At 49.3% G+C, this 19527-nt stretch overlaps 1 protein-coding gene across 9 annotated transcripts in view; it reads right to left on the reverse strand.

Moving 5' to 3' along the window:
- BBS9 (Bardet-Biedl syndrome 9) overlaps positions 1–19527 on the reverse strand; it is a 547267-nt gene that overhangs the window by 398538 nt on the left and 129202 nt on the right. For 8 of the 9 annotated variants that reach the window (XM_074988123.1, XM_074988125.1, XM_074988119.1 and 5 more), the window contains 2 exons: positions 13723–13827; positions 12124–12138 (listed from right to left, as the gene is read on the reverse strand). In XM_074988123.1, the coding sequence (XP_074844224.1) occupies positions 12124–12138; positions 13723–13827 (120 nt within the window). The remainder of the gene's footprint in view (positions 1–12123; positions 12139–13722; positions 13828–19527) is intronic. The other variant, XM_074988121.1, reaches the window with a different exon arrangement.

The following is a 19527-nucleotide window of genomic DNA, read 5'->3' on the forward strand; positions in this document are numbered from 1 at the left end:
GACAGACCTGCCTCACCCCTGTGCTCCTTCAGTTGTATAAACAGTAGTTATATCAATGGTCATATTTTAGTGTACAACATTACAATAGGGAGGCAACATCTTTGGCAGTAAGGATGGCACTCTGAAGAGTGGTGGACAGATATGACTGTGACATTATCTGGCTAAAATCTTGACCATGGAGATCATTATTGCTACCACTGTTATATAACTGCAGCAAATTTTATGGAAAGTGTGTTCGGTAAGGTAACAATAGAAAAGTTATGATTTACTGAATATGATTATGCTATTTGTATGCATCTGTCATTTTTGTGTCTGAAGTTATGAATATTAACTATGTACCTTTGTGGCTAAAACCCACTTCATTAGATGGATTTGGAGTGGAAAAACAGAATCCAGGGTTTATAGTAGGACCAGCTAATGAAGCAAATTAAGTTGGATGTGTCTCATTCTTGTGAATGTCAAAGATGGGGAAATTGTCTTTTTAATGGATAAGCCAGTTAAGATCTCTATTTAGGCCAAGGTTAGAGGTGTTAAATTTGTAAACAAATTCCAATTCAGATCTTGTGATAAAATTCTTTTGTAGAAGAATGGCTACTAATAAAACCATTATTGAACATCCCAGGAGGTTAAAATGATCGCTTACAGGTTGAAGTGTTATTTGACCACAAAATTACAGCGGCTATGTCTACACTAGCTCAAAACTTCAAAATGGCCATGCAGATGGCCATTAGAAGTTTACTAATGAAGCGCTGAAATACATATTCATCACCTCATTAGAATGCCGGGAGCCGCAGCACTTCGAAATTGATGCAGCTTGCCGCCGCGCAGCTCGTCCATGCGGGGCTCCTTTTTGAAAGGACCCCGGCAACTTCAAAAAGAGAAGTTACTCACCTGTGTAGTAACAATGGTTCCTCGAGGTGTGTCCCCGTGGGTGCTCCACAGTAGGTGCTGGGCTTGCTCCGGCGTCACAGATCGGAAATTTCCAGCAGTCTCCGTCAGGTCGCGCATGCGCTGATGCGCGTTGGTCCTTCGCGCGTTTACAGTCACGTGCACGATCCGGTCCCCACCAGTTCCTGATCAACCACTCCAGATGCCTCTGAAAAACATGAAACAGAGCTCCGAAGTGGGGAGGAACGGGTGGCTAGTGGAGCACCCACGGTGACACATCTCGAAGAACCATCGTTACTACACAGGTGAGTAACTTCTCTTTCTTCTTCTAGTGGTCCCTGTGGGTGTTCCACAGTAGGTGACTACCCAGCAGTGACCCCAAAAAAGGAGGTGGGTACCCGATTTATGTGCAGCTTGACCTTGAAAGGACTGTCATCGACAGGAGTGTATCCTCATCAAACACCCACTGCATGGCATAGTGCTTGGCAAAGGTGTCGTAGGATGACCAAGTCGCCGCTCTGCAGATGTCTCTTAGCACGATTCCCTTGAAGAAGGCCGTTGATGCCGCCATCGCTCTAGTGGAGTGAGCCCTGGGCGGAACTAGCAGAGGAGTCTTGCGAAGCTCATAACACAGTCTTATGCAGGATACGATATAGTTTGAAATCTTTTGTGAGGATAGGCCTTCCCCTTTCGACCTGGGTGGAGGGACACCAGGAGTCTGTCCGTTTTCCAGGAGGGCTTAGTCCTGTCTATGTAAAAGGCCAACGCCCTCCTCACATCGAGTAAGTGCAGCCGCGCCTCCTTGCTGGAGTTGTGAGGCTTAGGATAAAACAAGGGTAACACTATTGGTTCGTTAATGTGGAACTCTGAGGAGACCTTTGGAACGAAGGCTAGGGTAATCGTAAGATCACCGCTTCCTTTGAGAACACTGTGCAGGGCGGTGTCGCCATTATTGCTGCAAGTTCACTCACCCTGCAGGCTGATGTAATTGCAAGAAGGAAGGTTGTCTTCATGGTAAGTAACCGGAGGGGGACCGTAGCCAAAGTCTCAAAGGGCGGTCCCGACAGAGTGTGGAGGACCAAGTCCAAACTCCACGAGTGTGGTAGCAGTTTCCGAGGCGGGTACAGGTTTGCCAACCCCTTTAGGAACCAAGTGACAACCAGATGGGCGAATATGGTTGGCCCCTCCTCTTTGTGTCGAAAAGCTGATATAGCCGTGTGATGGACCTTCAGTGAGGATAGAGAGAGTCCGTCTCGTCTGAGCTCCAGCAGGTAGTCTAGAATTACAGTTATAGGGACGTCCAGAGGGGTTAATTGCTTGGAAGAGCACCAGAAGGTAAAACGTGTCCACTTCTGCTCGTAAGTCCTTATGGTGGAGATCCTCCGACTGCATTCCAGGACTTGTTTCACTCCTTCCGAACATGTGCTCTCTAGGGCGCTGAGCCATGGATTAGCCACGCCTGTAGGCGGAGTCCTTGAGGATGTGGATGCACTATGGACGCCCAAGCCTGCGTGAGAAGGTCCGGTACTGCCAGTAGGGGAAATGGCTGGCGGCATGCCATGCGCAGGAGCAGAGGGAACCATTGCTGTCAGTCCCAGGTTGGGACTATGAGTATCATGTGTGTTCTCTCCCTTTTGGCTTTCTCCAAAACCTTACGAATGAGTGTTGTCGGAGGGAATGCATAGAGTAGAGGGCCCTTCCACGGGATCATGAAGGCATCCCCCAAGGATCCCTGCCCTATGCCCACTCTGGAGCAATACTGAGGGCACTTCTTGTTGTTGTGAGTGGCAAATAAATCGATTTGGGGAAACCCCCATTTGTGAAACACTCGTCAGAGCAGGTCGGAACGGATCTGCTACTCGTGCATGAGCACAAAGCATTTGCTGAGTTGGTCCGCCTTTGTGTTGTGGGCACCCGGCAAGTATGAGGCTTTTAGGGTTATATTGTTGGCAATGCACCAGTTCCACAACCAGACAGCCTCCGCGCAGAGCGCACGAGATCTGGCCCCTCCTTGTCGGTTGATATAAAACATGGTGGAGGTGTTGTCGGTATTTATCCCGACTACTTTGCCACGCAGGTAATTTTGAAAACGCCTGCATGCATTGAACACTGCCCTGAGCTCTAGTATGTTTATATGCAGTGTCTTTTCCACAGAGGACCATAACCCTTGAGTAACCTTGTTGCCGATGTGCGCTCCCTATCCCATATGGGATGCATCTGCCGTGAGAAAAAAGGTAATTTGCGGTTGGCAAAAGGGCACCCCTACTAGTAAGTTCTTGGGGTCTGCCCACCATGCCAGTGACCTTCGCACCTCCTTTGTGGGTGATACTACCTTGTGGATGGTATGGGCTATTGGTTTGTAAACGCTTGCCAACCAATGCTGCAGGCCTCACATATGCAGCCTGCCGTTCTGTACTACAAACGTGGTGGTCGCCATATGCCCCAACAGTTGTAGACATGTTAGGATTGGGACTGTGGGGCTGTACGTCATTACTTGTACCAGGGATCTGATGGCGCGGAAACGGGCATCGGGCAGGTATACCCTTGATGTAGTAGAGTCTATGCGTGCCCCTATAAACTCTATATTTTGCGTGGGCTCAGTCTTTGACTTCGAGAGGTTGATGATTAGGCCCAACGAGGCAAAAGTGTTTGTAGTGATGCGTATCATGCGTAAGATGTCTGCTTTCGAGGTCCCTTTCAGTAGGCAGTCGTCTAGGTATGGAAAAATGTGTAGGTAAGCGGATACCACCGCCAGTGTTTTGGTGAAAACTCTGGGTGCTGACGAGAGACCAAATGGAAGAACTCTGTATTGGAAATGCTCCCTGCCTACCGTGAAACGGAGAAAATGTCTGTGTGACGGATGAATTGCTATATGAAAATATGCGTCCTGTAAGTCGAGGGCTGCAAACCAGTCTCCATCGTCCAGTGCCGTGATTATGGAAGCAATCGTAGTCATTTTGAAACGCTGCTTGCGCAAATACCAGTTTAGGGCCTGTAAATCCAGGATTGGCCTCCAGCCTCCTGTCTTCTTCTCTGTCAGGAAGTACCGTGAGTAGAAGCCTTTTCCTTGGAATTGTTCCGGTACTCTCTCCACCGCCCCTATGAACATGAGGTGGTCCACTTCCTGTTTGAATTTTGTGTGGTGAGAGGGGTCCCTGTAAAAAGACCTGGTGGGAGGTTTCGGTGGAGGTAATCATTGGAAGGGGATCGTGTACCCCGTGGCTATAATTTCCAATACCCATCTGTCTGTGGTGATGCTTTGCCATTGAGAACAGAACGGTTTGAGCCGATGGTGAAACATGTTGAGATTGGCATTGAGAGATGGTTTTGATCTTGCAGTCCCCGACGTACCCGTCAAACCTGATGTCTCGGGGTTTGCCCAGAGGGTGTGCGACCCTGCTGGGGGCAACATCTAGGGGCCCTGTACTGCTGTGGTTGTTGGTGGCGTCCTTGGTCACACCCCCATTGAAACTGAGTATGCTGTGGCTGGTAAGCATAACGCCTTTGCTGAGGGTAAAACTTCCTCCTGTACAGGGGGGTGTGTATATACCCAGGGTCCTGAGTGTGGCTCTCGAGTCCTTGCTGTAGTGTAGGACCAAGTCAGTTGAGTCTGCAAATAGCTTCTGCCTATCAAAAGGAAGATCTGTGATTTTTACGTGTAGATCTCTGGGAATCCCAGACGTCTGGAGCCATGATTCCCTGCGCATTACTACCGCAGTGGCTGTGGAACGAGCCGCTGTATCCGTGTAGCCAGACAAAGTCTCCCCCTTACAAGCCAGCTTGCTCGCTACCCCGCCCCCGCTGAGAAGCACACAGGGCACGAAACGGCTGCTGACAGCAGAGTCTTTGATGCCCTCATTGAGGCCCAGATGTGCTAGCTTATCGTGACCCTGAGAAGCAGAAAGTACAGATAGAAGGCTAACAGGCCAAACTGTCAACAAGAGGGGGGGACCCTCAAGAAATCACCCCAGCTGGCATTGATGAATTTGATGACCACACAGCCATCCCAGAAGGGGAAGTCTCCGCCCCCGCAAAAAGAATGTCCTGTACTCCTAAATTGCTTATCTCCTGTCTTACAAGTGCAAATTAAGTAAGAATTGCCCTTGTAACAAACTGGCGTCACAAAAGACAGACCAGTATCATCTGGCACCATAGATAAGAAAGAGAATACGTAACCTAAAAGGGGTATAAAAGGTGGGCCCAGCAGAACTCTAACTTTGAGTGCATTCCACCAACTACCTGCTGGTCGGGTCAGGTGATTGCCTCCCGAGGTCCACAGCTGGGGACGCCCAAACTCGTATTCGTCCTTCCGCAGAATTGAGTGACCGATCCGGCTTGGCTACGCTGGTATCGAGAGACACAGAGAGAGTAAGATATACCCATGCTAGGTCTCCGTTTTTTTGTGCACAGCTAAAGAATTAGAGCTCTGTAACTAGACGTTGTTGTATCAAGATATCATTGTGTTAGATGGTAACAGATATCTTTGTATTGGATTGTAACGTAACTTGTTAACACCTGTACTTTGCTAGCATATAAGAAGTAGACAATAGCCTTTTGTAACCGCACGCTTATAACTGTAGCTTAAATAAACTTGTAACTAGTTAAGATCTGAGCCTGACTTCTGTTAACCCTTTTGTCACTGCAACACAGCTGGCACAACAAAAAGAACTTTAACCAATTGGTTACCACAGCCTGGCCGTAGGTGAGAGTGCTAGGAGCTCCCTGCTCTAACAGTAAAAAACTGGGTTCCTTAGGACCCAGGGGAATCTGTCAGCCCGTCTTGGCTGCTTGCAGCGACGAGATCCCTGCTCTTGCAGTTTTAAACTCGGATGATAACAAGGGCATAGTTGGTACCTCACCGTACATTACCCGGCCACCGGCTAACAATCCGCTACATCCAGGGCAATTTGAACTCCTGCGCGTGAGGCCGCGTAGCCCTCTTGGACGATCGCTTTGAGGACTGGCTTCTTGTCCTCTGGAAGAAAATCCATGAGGGAGGTAAGTCTGGAATAATTGTCGAAATTGTGGTTCGACAAGTGGGCAGCATAATTTGCCATCCTCAGCAGTAAGGTGGATGAGGAGTAGACCTTTCTGCCAACTAGGTCTAATTTCCTTGTGTCCTTATCTGATCCCCCAAACCTATATTGGGGCGTCTTGGCTCTATGTTACGACGATTCGACCACCAGAGAATTCGGCTGTGGACGGCTAAACAGAAATTCCATGCCTTTTGCTGGGACAAAATACTTCTTATCTGCCATCTTATTTGTAGGAGGGATGGAAGCTGGAGTTTGCCATATGTTGGTGGCCGATTCCATAATCGCTTCATCCAATGGGATGGCGATCTTGGATGAAGCCGGGAGTCTCAGATTTTTCAGGAGCTTATGATGTTTCTTCTGCACCTCAGCTATTTGAATGTCCTGTGATTGTGCTACCCTCTTGAACAATTCTTGAAACTGTTTAAGGTCATCCGGGGTAGAGATATCCCCAGGGACAACTGCCTCATCTGGAGAGGACGAGGAGGTGTCGCTATGATATATCTCCTCCAAGTCTTCAGGCTCCTGGCTCTGTCTGTATGTTTGCTCTTTGGAGGGGTCTGGATGGGGGTCCAGGTCCCTTGGGGCACTCTCTGGCTGGGAAAGCTGCAATGTTCCCCCAGGGTGAGACTGGCTACGTCTACACGTGAAGCCTACATCGAAGTAGCTTATTTCGATGTAGCGACATCGAAATAGTCTACTTCGATGAATAACGTCTACACGTCCTCCAGGGCTGGCAACGTCGACGTTCAACATCGACGTTGTGCAGCACCACATCGAAATAGGCGCTGCGAGGGAACGTCGACACGCCAAAGTAGCACACATCGAAATAAGGGTGCCAGGAACAGCTGCAGACAGGGTCACAGGGCGGACTCAACAGCAAGCCGCTCCCTTAAAGGGCCCCTCCCAGACACAGTTGCACTAAACAACACAAGATCCACAGAGCCGACAACTGGTTGCAGACCCTGTGCATGCAGCATGGATCCCCAGCTGCAGCAGCAGCAGCCAGAAGCCCTGGGCTAAGGGCTGCTGCGCACGGTGACCATAGAGCCCCGCAGGGGCTGGAGAGAGAGCGTCTCTCAACCCCTCAGCTGATGGCAGCCATGGCGGACCCCACTATTTCGATGTTGCGGGACGCGGATCGACTACACGTGCCCTACTTCGATGTTCAACTTCGAAGTAGGGCGCTATTCCCATCCCCTCATGGGGTTAGCGGCTTCGACGTCTCACCGCCTAATGTCGATGTTAACATCGAAATAGCGCCCAACACGTGTAGCTGTGACGGGCGCTATTTCGAAGTAGCGTGCACGTGTAGACACGGCTACTGTGTGCTGGGGTGTTGGCGAGGCATAGACGGGGATCTACCCCGAGATCCGGACCCCCTGTGCCAGTGTCCTATATGACAAGGACGGCCATAACAACAGGGGCAAGGGCCCAGTGATGGGGACCTGGACCATGACTGGAAAGTGTAGATGTGGCGCGTGGAAGGGCGTGATCGCCGAGATGATGTTGACAATGGCGGGGATCCTCTGTGATAGTATTCATAGGGATCCCTGCTGGAGGTTGGTGAAAAATGTCCAAGCCATGGAGATGGTGGTTGAAGGAATGGAGATGGAGGTCTAAGGCAGGCTGTTGGAGTTGCTGCCTGTTGTATCTCGGGGGGAGAGAGAGGTGATAATGGCAACGCAATGACCTCTGAAGGAGGGCTGTGGTGCCAGGTCTTGGTCTTCGCTTTCCCCCATTCCTGAGTTGTAGCCAGTGCCGGGGACCTCGGCACCGTAGTCAGTGCCGCGCTCGGTTCTGTTGCTCGCGGTGCCGCACTCGGTTCCACTGTGCATGGTGCCGCGCGGGTATTCTCCTCCAGCACCGTCGGGCAAGGCTCGGTGCCGTGGGAGCCGATGCTGCCAATTCCGGCGCCTGCAGGGCCCTCGGTGCCAACTCCTTAACAGTCGGAGGCCCTTGCACGGGTACATGCGCCGCGGCCTTCCCGCTATGAGGAGCCAGTGAGCTTGGGCCCTGTGCTCCGCTCGTCCTGCTCACAGAAGATACTGGCAGGGATCGAGCTGGTGAAAGCTTCTTCTTTTTCTGCACAGAGGTGGTTAGGGAAGCTGCCTTCCTCTCGTCCGACCCCGAGGATCCCTCCTTGTGAGGCTTCTCTGATGGACCAGGCTGGAGGGCCTTATCAAACAGGAACATTTTCAGCCTCATCTCCCTGTCCTTTCGGGCTCTAGCTGTAAGCTTAGAGCAGTGAGGACATTTCTGAGAGACATGGGCTTCCCCGAGGCAACGGATACATTTGCTATGCCCATCAGAGGCAGGCATAGCCTCATGGCATGAGTCACATTTCTTAAACCCCGGCGAGGACATTGCTCGAACGTTAAAGTCTTTGAGTGCTAATAGAGCACCTAACAGTTATTCAGTCCAGTAGCGGGTAGAGATAACAGATAACGTTTGCGGCCTCAAGATAGCGGACCCGCCTGAGGCGGCCGCCTCCGTACTTTTTCTTGCTCTCTTTTCTTTTAAACTATATACACGTCTAACGTAAACAACTTCAACTATAACAACTAAACTATCAACTAATAACTATTAACAGTAAGTAAAACAGATTTTTATCTTTCTCAGGCGTTGGAGCCGGAGTGGATTCCGTCTGCAGCCGTTGGCAGTTGAGAAGGAACTGGGGGGACCGGATCGCGCACGTGACCGTAAGCGCGCGAAGGACCGACGCACATCGGCGCATGCGCGACCCGACGGAGACTGCTGGAAATTTCCGATCTGCGGCGCCGGGGCAAGCCCGACACCTACTGTGGAGCACCCACGGGGACCACTCAAAGAAGAATCCCCTTACTCCTATCTGCTGTTAGGAATGAGGGGATTTTGAAGTTGCCGGGGTCCTTTCAAAAAGGAGCCCCGTCTGGACAAGCCGCATCAATTTCAAAGTGCCGTGGCTGCCAGCATTCTAATGAGGCACTGAATATGTATTTCAGCTTCATTAGTAAACTTCGAAATGGCCATTTTGAAGTTTTGGGCTAGTGTAGACATGGCCAGAAAGAGACATCTGAATTGGAATTAAGTCACAAATTTAACGCCTTTAACGTGACAGGAAGTTTCTTCCTAATATCCAACCTAAACCTCCTTTGCTGCAATTTAAGAGGAGATGTGTGTGTGTACATGACACGTATGACCTTGACCATGTCTTTGGAAAGCTTATTTTCCTCTACCACCACCTCCTGTGACTGAAAGCAAATTGTCCTTTCCTGGCTGCACTGACCTGAAAGGCAGTTAACACCTGCAGGTTGCTGCTGCCACTGACAAAATCTCATCACCTCCTGTCCTGCTGAGGCAGGAAAGGATTAAGCCCTAAGGATGCACTGTTCACCAGAGCCCAAAGACCCTGACTGCAGGTGGCTCAGCAGGGAAGGGTGTCTACAAGTCAGAGCATCTGAAGAGGGCGCTAAGCTCTTGCCCAAGGTGTTGTTATGGAACCTGCAGGGTTGGGTCACGAACAGGCTGAAAATTGCTTCTTTCCAACCAACACCAAAGCTTAACTGAGGGATGAAGAGGCTTCCCAGTGCCAGTGTTGTGTGGGGCTTTAAATACATGCAGGGTTCAACTCCTGGCCAGCACCCTAGGCCTCAGAGTATTGAGCTTTCCCAGTGTACCAGCCAGCAGCAGTGAGGGAAGGAAGGAGCCTGTCAGGGTGTTGGTGATCTGAGCGCTCCAACCAGGAATCGGTTTGCCACACAGCACTGGGAGTGGGACCTGCCCTGTCATGGGGGAGGGAGGAAATAAAGTAGCAGCAAAGCAGCGGCTTGAAGAGAGAAAGCAGGGAGAGGACAGTGAACACGTAAAGGGCTGATGAATGGGCAGCAGACGCAACATGTAACTGACTCTGCCACCTGCTCACGCTCACCAACCACTGCAGCTCACAGTGCGCAGCCAGTGCTAGCTGGAAGCGGGACAGGAGCCTGCTGACCAACAAGCAAGCAGCAGGGCCAGCACTGATGCAACAGCATGGGGAGTGACTGGCCTTGTGCACAGCAGCTTTGCTCCACCAGCAGCCTCACTCACCTGCTCCTGTCATCACCCACTGGACCTCCCGCCACTCAGTGCTGATGGGCAGGCAGCTAATGAGCAGAGATCCAGACAACAGCAGGACCCACCAGTACTGATGGGGTGGTGGAGACAGAAAATGTGGGACAATTTACCCATTTTTAAGAAATAGTTGGGACACCTGCAGGACAGCTTAAATATGGGACTTTCACTTTAAACAATGGGCATCCCTGATCACCCTAGTAACAGGCCTTGAGTCATACTTGTCCACTTTGCATATATCATGTAACTTTAATGACATAATAATAGGCAATTTAAAATGTGGGATAATTTTACTTATGTATAAAAGCAGAACTGCTTATTGGTAATGTAATCAGAGTAGATCAACATATGAACAGTTTCTGTTTGAAAGATGATACAGATGTGTTATATACACACAGTGTAACAGAATTAATCTTAATCATACTTTTATAAAAAGACATTTTGTGGTTAAAGCAACAGCTGAGTCTGTGTTTAGGATGTTAACTATTCAAGGAATTTATGAGTCTCTGTTATCTGCTGAGCTGACTTTCACTGCTGCAGTACTCATTGTAGTAACCCACATAAAATTTTACCATAACCACATCTGCCAGCACAAGTGGGAAATATATTCATGCTTCAACTCAGGGAAATACTGGCTTGACTAAAAACTACTCATGTTAGTAAAGGCTACAGGATCTGGTTCTTCATTTCTAAGAGATGTCTCACTATCAATTTGCGTTTAAAAAAAAAAACAAACCTATGCAGTAAGGCTGTTCTTAGCAATGGCAGAACTGTTCTTAGCAATGACAATGATCTGAAATGCTCCTCTTTCTACTCTTCATCCAGTGTAGTTGGCTTCATGCTCCAGGACAGATGGAAATGAAAAGTATTTTAATTGCAGCCACTCCTCCTAGTTTGCAGGTAATGTTGCAATGGCTGAATTATGGTTGTAGAGCAGTTCATCCAGGTCCCCATACTGGAGCTGCTCTACTTCTTGGCATGCCTCTGTTTCTTCAGCAAAATCAGGAGTAAAAGAGAGACAAGGAAGGCAACCACTAGCAGTTACATTTACCAACTTGCTAGTTGCAGCAGCTTCAACTCCACGTCTCTTAAACTTTTCAGTAATGGATGGATTGTGAATGAGAAGGCTTCAAACACATCCCAATAAGCAACCCTATTCCCAGTGGGAAACTGAACAACTAGAGACTACCTTCCCAGCTGATCCCCAAGTGGGTTCTCTCTTATTCTTTGGGGGTCAATGGGGAATTTACCGCCAATACATTTCTCATTAAATCAGCAAAATAAATATTTATCCTACAGGGACTTAATATGTGCTTTAAACACATCCAGACAACACGGAGCCCTAAAAAACAAGAACTTTCATTTTTCAGCCTAACTAGATATTAGCCACCTTTCTATTCCTATTTTATGATCCTGGGTAAAACCACTTTGACAGCTGTGAACCACTTGAAGCCATGATACAACATAATCATGGCTACATTTTGAACATGTGCTAGTATTTTTAATAGCCTAGAAATTAACTTTCAACCTTCCACAAGAAAGTTCTAAGAAAAACTGGGATGAATGGAGGCAATTCACATAATTCTGAGAGCCACTGTTTCACATGGCAACAGTTCAAATCCAGACCTTTTTTTCCCCACAATAAGCAAAGTTAAAATAATGCTTAATTTCAGATGAATGTGATGAGCAATATATAGATATAGATAGATAGATACATAGATATCTCTGTAAGATGCAAAGTTGCTAATGATTCAGTAAGCTATATTTCCCACGCACTGTCCTCAAGATAAAATACAATACTTTAATACTGTAGATTTCAATGTTATGCAAGTAGAAATGTATCATAATTCAATAAAACTCTTAATTAGTATAGTCTACTTTTTTGCATGGATAACTCTCCCCTTGCACCTAATTTTCCATAACCTCTCCCATAATCCTCAGCAATGATCCCTAGTGCCAAGTCAGCATCTTGTTTCAGGGACGATATAAAATCTTGCAAGAGTCACCTCATCAAAAGTAGATTCACAGTTCATTTCCATATCTGCTTAATTGAAAATCATTTGTCAATTATAACACTCTGTTCAGTTATTCTATCTTTTCTTTCACTCACCTTCTGGATTAAGATCTACCGCAAGTTCAGCAACAGGAAGAAGGGAGGGAAAAAAAGTAAGAATATGTAAGATAGTATTTAAAGAGGAAAAAAGATGAGATTTAATAATTAACAGTTTAAAAATAAATGTAATTTTTGTTAAAGACACAAGAAGCTATGAATCTCTGACAACCCTAGACTGCAAGATCTAGAATGCTCTGCTGCTTTAGCAGATGATCTGGAGAAGGGGGCAACATGCTTTGCACTCAACCCTCTGTGCATCCAGATAATTTAGCCTGAAGAGCACAAATCTGTCTTTCAGTGAGCCATTTTTATAATAAAATTTACATGTAAAACCACACTTCAAATTGCCAAAAGATGTAACACAATTAAAGAATGTCTCCTTGAACTGCCACAGCTTATTATAGGAAAAACTTCAGTGGTGATCCATGCTCAAATTTATGCTTAACCAAAAAAAAAAATATGCTTTTTTCTAACTCAGGGTCTAGTGACCTACCAGAAAGAAAGAATCCCACAGTCAAGGGTTGACTAACAAAAATGTTTTGTAGATTCAAATCTTTGATAATGTTGGCAAAAGTGCCTTGGACAATATCATGTTTAATTTATTAAGGAAAACAAAAGATGTTGTCCTCAGTACTTTTAGTATAGTGTAGATGTATTCCTCAAAGCCTCCAAAGAGGGTGATGGTTCTTGTGGAATCCAATGGTCTTTAGACTTCCTGAGGTCAAGAAAAACACCCATTACAGAAATGTTGTTTGTGACTGAGGCCAGGTCTACGCTAAAAGGTCAAATCGATCTTAGATACACAAACCCAGCTACAAGAATTACACAACTGGAGTACACACACATAAAATCTGTTTTGCTGCCACCCACACAGTGGGAGGTCAACAGAAGAAGGTCTCATGTTGCCCTCCCTTACTCCTCGTGACTGCCAGGAGTACCAGAGTCAACAGCAGCACCAAGACAGTTCAATTTAGTGTGTCCCCACTAGGTGCACTAAATTGAACCTTGGAAGATCAGAGGCCAGCACGTCAATCTTCCTCTCAGTGTAGTAGACATTTAAACAGGACACAGTTTAGCTGCTTGTCCTTAAATGACAGCCAATTACCAAGCAAGATGTACAAAGACAATGGATGTCAAGACAAAATGACCTGTTACGTCACTGTAGGGTCAATACAAAATACATATAACAAGTTTTTTCTTATTTATTCTGAAAAAGTGAAGCAATCCTTAAATTCTATTCCACTGACCAAAAGGGAAATGGGGTAAGGGAATATTCAGTCCCAGAACCAACTTTATGCTTCTCCTCTATGCAGCAACGGTAATTGTCACTTTTGTTGGCAGCCTTTGTGGTGAGGTAAAGGACTCAATGGTCAAGAAGTAATTAACTTTTCACTCCTAAAGGGATAGCACATGAAAGCCTGTTTCCCAAGCTGTCAGTGTATATTATCAACTCTGTAAAAAGGTCAAGCAAGTTAATGGTGCTATATACAACATTAACTAAAGCAAAGGAGACCAAATTTTCAGCACACTATTAACTTTAAAGTATTCTAAAGAAATTAAAAAATAAAAAGCTCTTTGAAATCTCATGTCGCTCACCTGTGGGTATGCTATAAGCAGCCATAGCATTTCCTTCCAGCTCTGCTGGTGGCCAATTCCCCTTCAGAAAGACAGACAGGGCTACAACTTTTGAGCCACATGACTCTGGAAATAATAAAGCACATTAAATAAATAAGGCCAATTGAAATAAAAAGAGAAGTTACTCACCGTAGTAACGATGGTTCTTCGAGATGTGTCCCCGTGGGTGCTCCACAATAGGTGTCGGGCTCGCCCCAGCACCGCAGGTTGGATCTTTTCAGCAGTTTCTGCCGGACCGTGCATGCGCCGGTGTGCGCCGCTCCCTTGCGTGCTCCTGACCGCGCGTGCGATCCGGTCCCCGCCAGTTCCTTGACCAACCGCCTCAGATGCTCCTGAAAAATACTAAACAGAGATCCAAAGCGGGGAGGCTGGGCGGGTGGTGGAGCACCCATGGGGACACATCTCGAAGAACCATCGTTACTACGGTGAGTAACTTCTCTGTCTTCCTCTAGTGTCCCCGTGGGTGCTCCACGATAGGTGACTACCCAGCAGTAACCCAAGATAGGAGGTGGGTAATCGGTTTATGTGCAGCTTGTCCCCGAGAGGACCGCTGTCGAGAGACGGGTATCCTCTTGGAATACCCTGTGAAGGGCATAATGCTTGGCGAAGGTGTCATAGGATGACCAGGTCGCCGCTCTGCAAATGTCTTTTAGCGCAATGCCCTTGAAAAAGGCTGTTGATGCCGCCACCGCCCTGGTGGAGTGAGCCCTAGGCGGGGCCAGTAAAGGAGTCTTTCTAAGTTCGTAGCACATTTTTATGCAGGATACGATGTGCTTCGAGATTCTCTGTGAAGAGAGACCTTCTCCTTTTGATTTGGGAGCGAGAGAGACTAGGAGTCTATCCGTTTCCCGGAAGGACTTAGTCCTGTCTATATAGAAAGCCAGCGCCCTCCTCATGTCCAGGAGGTGTAGGCACGCCTCTTTGTTGAAGTTATGAGGCTTTGGATAAACGAGGGTAAAACTATAGGTTCGTTAATATGAAATTCTGAAGAAACTTTGGGAACAAAGGCTGGATGCAGCCGTAAGGTTACCACCTCCTTGGAAATTACTGTGCAGGGTGGCGTTGCCATAACTGCCGCAAGCTCGCTCACCCTGCGAGCTGACGTGATTGCAAGAAGGAAGGTCGTCTTTATCGTAAGGAGACGGAGGGAAACCGTGGCTAAGGGTTCAAACGGTGGTCCCGTTAGTGCATTAAGCACCAGGCCCAAGCTCCACGAAGGTGGAAGCGGTTTCCGAGGGGGGTATATGTTTACCAGCCCTTTGAGGAACCTGGTAACCATGGGATGGGCAAACACCGTGTGCCCTTCCTCTTCATGTCTGAAAGCCGATATAGCAGCAAGGTGGACCTTCAACGAGGATAGGGAGAGTCCACCTCTCTTGAGGTCCAGTAAATACTCCAGTATTACAGGTATAGGTGCAGCAAGGGGGGCTAATTGCTTGGTAGAACACCATGCAGTGAATCGAGTCCATTTTTGCTTATAGGGCTTCCTGGTGGAAGTCCTCCTGCTACTTTCTAGGACTTGTTGCACTCCCTCCGTACACGTGCTCTCTAGGGAGCTGAGCCATGGATTAACCATGCTTGCAGTCGCAGGCCTTGGGGGTGCGGATGCACTATGGACCCCTGGGCTTGCGTGAGCAGATCCAGCGCCACCGGGAGGGGCATCAGTGGACAGTCCGACATGCGCAGGAGTAAGGGTAACCATTGCTGTCGATCCCACGTTGGGACTACTAGGATCATTCAGGCTCTCTCTCTCCTGGCTTTCTGCAAGACTTTGTGGATAAGCACTGTGGGAGTAAAGGTGTAGAGCAGGGGGCCCCTCCACGAGACCGCGAATGCGTCCCCCAGGGACCCCCATCCCAGTCCTGCCCTGGAGCAGTATTGTGGGCACTTCTTGTTGTGTTGAGTGGCAAACAGATCTATCTGGGGAAATCCCCATGCGTGAAAAATCAGTCGTAGCAGATTGGAACGGATCTGCCACTCGTGTGTGAGTGCAAAGCGCCTGCTCAGCTGGTCTGCCTTCACATTGTGAGTGCCTGGTAAATACGAGGCTTTCAAGGTTATATTGTTGGCGATGCACCAGTTCCACAATCGGACTGCTTCCGCACATAAGGCACGGGACCGAGCTCCTCCTTGCCGATTTATATAAAACATGGTGGAGGTATTGTCTGTACTGATCCCGACTACTTTGCCTTGTATATGGTCTCGAAAGTGTTTGCAGGCGTTGAACACTGCTCTGAGCTCCAGTATATTTATGTGCAGTGACTGTTCCATGGAGGACCACAGTCTTTGCGTCACCTTTTCGCCCATGTGTGCTCCCTACCCTATGTGGGAGGCGTCGGTAGTGAGAAAAACAGATATTTGCGGTTGGTGGAAGGGTACCCCTGTTAGCATGTTCTTGGGGTTCACCCACCATTGCAGGGATCTGCGCACCTCTGTCGTGGGCGACACCACCCTGTGGACGGTGTGTGCTGCCGGTTTGTAGATGCCCGCCAGCCAGTGCTGCATGCTGTGCCTATGCAATCGGGCATTCTGTACCACAAACGTTGCTGCTGCCATGTGGCCCAGCAGCTGTAAGCACGGCAGAACCAGCACCGTAGGGCTGAAGGTGATGACTTGCACGAGGGAACCAATGGCGCGAAAGCGGGCATCTGGTAGATAAACCCTTGCTGTGATGGAATTTATACGTGCCCCTATGAACTCTATGTCCTGTGCAGGGTCTATCTTTGATTTTGCCAGATCGATGACCAGGCCCAGCGAAGAGAACGTGTCTGCTGTGACGCGTATCATGCGAAGTACCTCCTCCTTCGAGGCCCCTTTCAGTAGGCAGTCTTTTTTTTCTTTTTTTTTCAGATATGGGAATATAAACACCCCCTGTCTGTGCAGGTAGGCTGACACCACTGCCAAGGTCTTGGTGAAGACTCTGGGGGCCAAGGAGAGGCCAAACGGCAGAACCTTGTACTGAAAATATTCTTTGCCCACCATAAACCGGAGAAAACGCCTGTGAGCCGGGTGAATAGTTATGTGGAAATACGCGTCTTGTAAGTCGAGGGCTGCGAACCAATCTCCATCGTCCAGTGCCGTAAGTATAGAGGTGACTGTGATCATCCGAAAGCGTTGCTTGCACAAGTACCGGTTGAGGCCTCGAAGATCTAGGATGGGCCTCCAGCCACCTGTCTTTTTCTCTGTGAGGAAGTATCTTGAGTAGAACCCTTTCCCTCGGAGTTGCTCCAGCACTCTTTCCACTGCCCCTATAAGCATAAGATGGTCTATCTCCTGCTTGAGTCTCGCTTCGTGGGAGGCGTCCTTTAGGTGGGGTCTGGGTGGAGGTCATGGTGGTGGGAGCAACTGGAAGGGAATCACGTAACCCGTGGCTATGATCTCCAGTACCCATTTGTCTGTGGTGATCTTTTGCCACTGGTCATAGAATGGTCGGAGGCAATGGTGGAACAGTAGCTTCGGATGACATTCTGTGATGGTAGTGATAGTGCAGCCCTCGATCTGTGTGTCAAACTTGTGGCCTTTGGCCCTGCCCCGAGGATGCACAGCTCTGTTGAGAACGTCGCCTGGGAGTTCTGTACTGTTGGTGCTGTTGATGTCACCCTTGCTTGTAGCCCCTGTGGTACTGGGGACGCTGTGGTTGATACTGCAAACAGCTTCTGCGTGTCAAATGGGAGATCAACGATGTTCGCCTGCAGATCCCTCGGGATACCCGATGTCTGGAGCCAGGACTCCCTGCTTATGACCACTGACGTAGCTGTTGAGCATGCTGCCGTATCCACTACGTCTAGGGCGATCTGAACTCCTGTCCTCGAGGCTGAGTAGCCTTCCTGCACGATGGCCTTGAGTACCAGCTTCGTGTCCTCTGGAAGCGAGTCCGTGAGGGAAGTCAGCCTGGAGTAGTTGTCAAAATTATGATTCGCTAGATGCGCTGCGTAATTCGCCACTCTCAACAGTAAGGTAGAGGAGGGGTAGACCTTTCTGCCGAACAACTCTAGTTTCTTGGCATCTTGTCCGTTCCCCCTGTCTTGTACTGAGAAGTTTTTGACCTCTGTTGAGACAATTCCACCACCAGAGAATTTGGTTGCAGGTGGCTGAACAGGAACTCCATGCCCTTTGTCAGGACGAAGTACTTCTTATCCGCTCTCTTGTTTATAGGCGGAGTGGACACAGGGGTCTGCCATATTGTGGTGGCGGACTTCATGATTGCTTCATCAGCGGAATAGGTATTTTGGAAGAGGACGGAGGTCTCAGGTTTTTAAGGAGCTTATGGTGTTTCTCCTGCACCTCTGCTGTGTGGATGCCTTGTGTGAAGGCCACCCTTTTAAACAGCTCTTAGAACTGTTTGAGATCGTCCGGAGGATGGACGTCCCCTGGGGCCGTGGTCTTGTCAGGGGAAGATAGCGAGGAACCGCTAGGGTAAGCCTCTCTGGACCCCTCTGGGTCCTGTTGACAGTGATACATCCTCTCACTAGATACTTGCGAGGGAAAATCTCAGGGTTCCAGAATCAACTCCCCCTGAGATATCTGCGTTTCCGTCCCCGTCTGCGATTGCCCTCAGGGATATTGAAACGTCTGGGGGGATCTGTCCCTGGGAGTATGCCTATGGTGTCTATGCCCCGCGTGATAGGGGCGACCATGGCAACACGGGCACTGTTCCGGAGATGGAGACCTGGACCACTCTGGAGGCGCATACCCCCTGCGTCTGGGGGAGCGAGATCGTCTGGGTGATTGAGATAATGGAGAGACTGATTTGTGGCAGTACTCCAGGGGTTCAAAGCCCAGGAAGGGCGATGGTGGTCCAAGCCATGGTGATGCTGGCTGTAGGAACGGGGATGGGGGCTCAGGGTATACTGGAGGTGACCCCTGCCGCCTTGTTGGAGTCTGTAGCATAAGTGGAGGGCTTAGAGCGAGTAGCCCTGCAGCCCTGTCTGGAGAAGGGCTGCGGTGCCGGATTTTCTGTGCTGCCTTTCCCCTCCCCTGTGGGGCTGGCTCCGCCCCTTTCCACGTCGGGGATCTCGGCCCTGCTGTCTGCGCCGCGCTCGGCACGCTCCGCTGCGGTGCCACGCAGGTGGTCTCCCCCGGTGCCTTCAGGCCGCGTGCCTGCGAGCTCTGCACTGCCGGTTCCCCGGGGGTCGGTGCTGCTAGCTGCGTTGCCACCGGTTCCGGCACTTGCCTGGCCGCCACCCTGCCCATGGTGTGGGGCGGCTGTTTGATTATTGGAGGCTCAGCCTCTGCCACGTGCATCTCCGCGCCGCCACCGCTCAGCTGTGACTGTGGCTGGGGGCTATGCGCTCCACCCGTCCCGCTCGCTGTGGCTGCCGGCAGGGATCGGGTTGGTGAAAGCTTCCTCTGTTTTTGCGCTGATGGGGTTAGGGAAGCAGCTTTGCTTTTATGGGCCCCTGCGGGTCCCTGCTGCTGAGGCCGCTCTGGCATGTCTGGCTGGAGTGCCTTGTCAAAGAGCAGCATTTTCAGCCGCATCCCTCTGTCCTTCCTTGCTCTGGCTGTGAGCTTTGCACAGAAGGAGCATTTCTGTGCCCATTGGAGGCCGGCATCGCTTTGTGTCATGACTCACACTTTTTGAACCCTGAAGAGGACATTGTGGTGAGTCTTTGAGTTGTTAATAGGGTACTTAGCACCTTCTCTGTGCCTGTTCCCCTCTCGGACTCAGCCTGCCGCGGCAGGAGGCCTAATGGCCTTATGTCCCCGGGCCTCCGCTGCTCCGCTCGCTACTAAGGCTATAAAACTTTACTTTTTACTCTCTTTTTT

This window comes from Carettochelys insculpta, chromosome 2 (assembly GCF_033958435.1).
Source record: "Carettochelys insculpta isolate YL-2023 chromosome 2, ASM3395843v1, whole genome shotgun sequence".
Taxonomy (NCBI): domain Eukaryota; kingdom Metazoa; phylum Chordata; order Testudines; family Carettochelyidae; genus Carettochelys; species Carettochelys insculpta.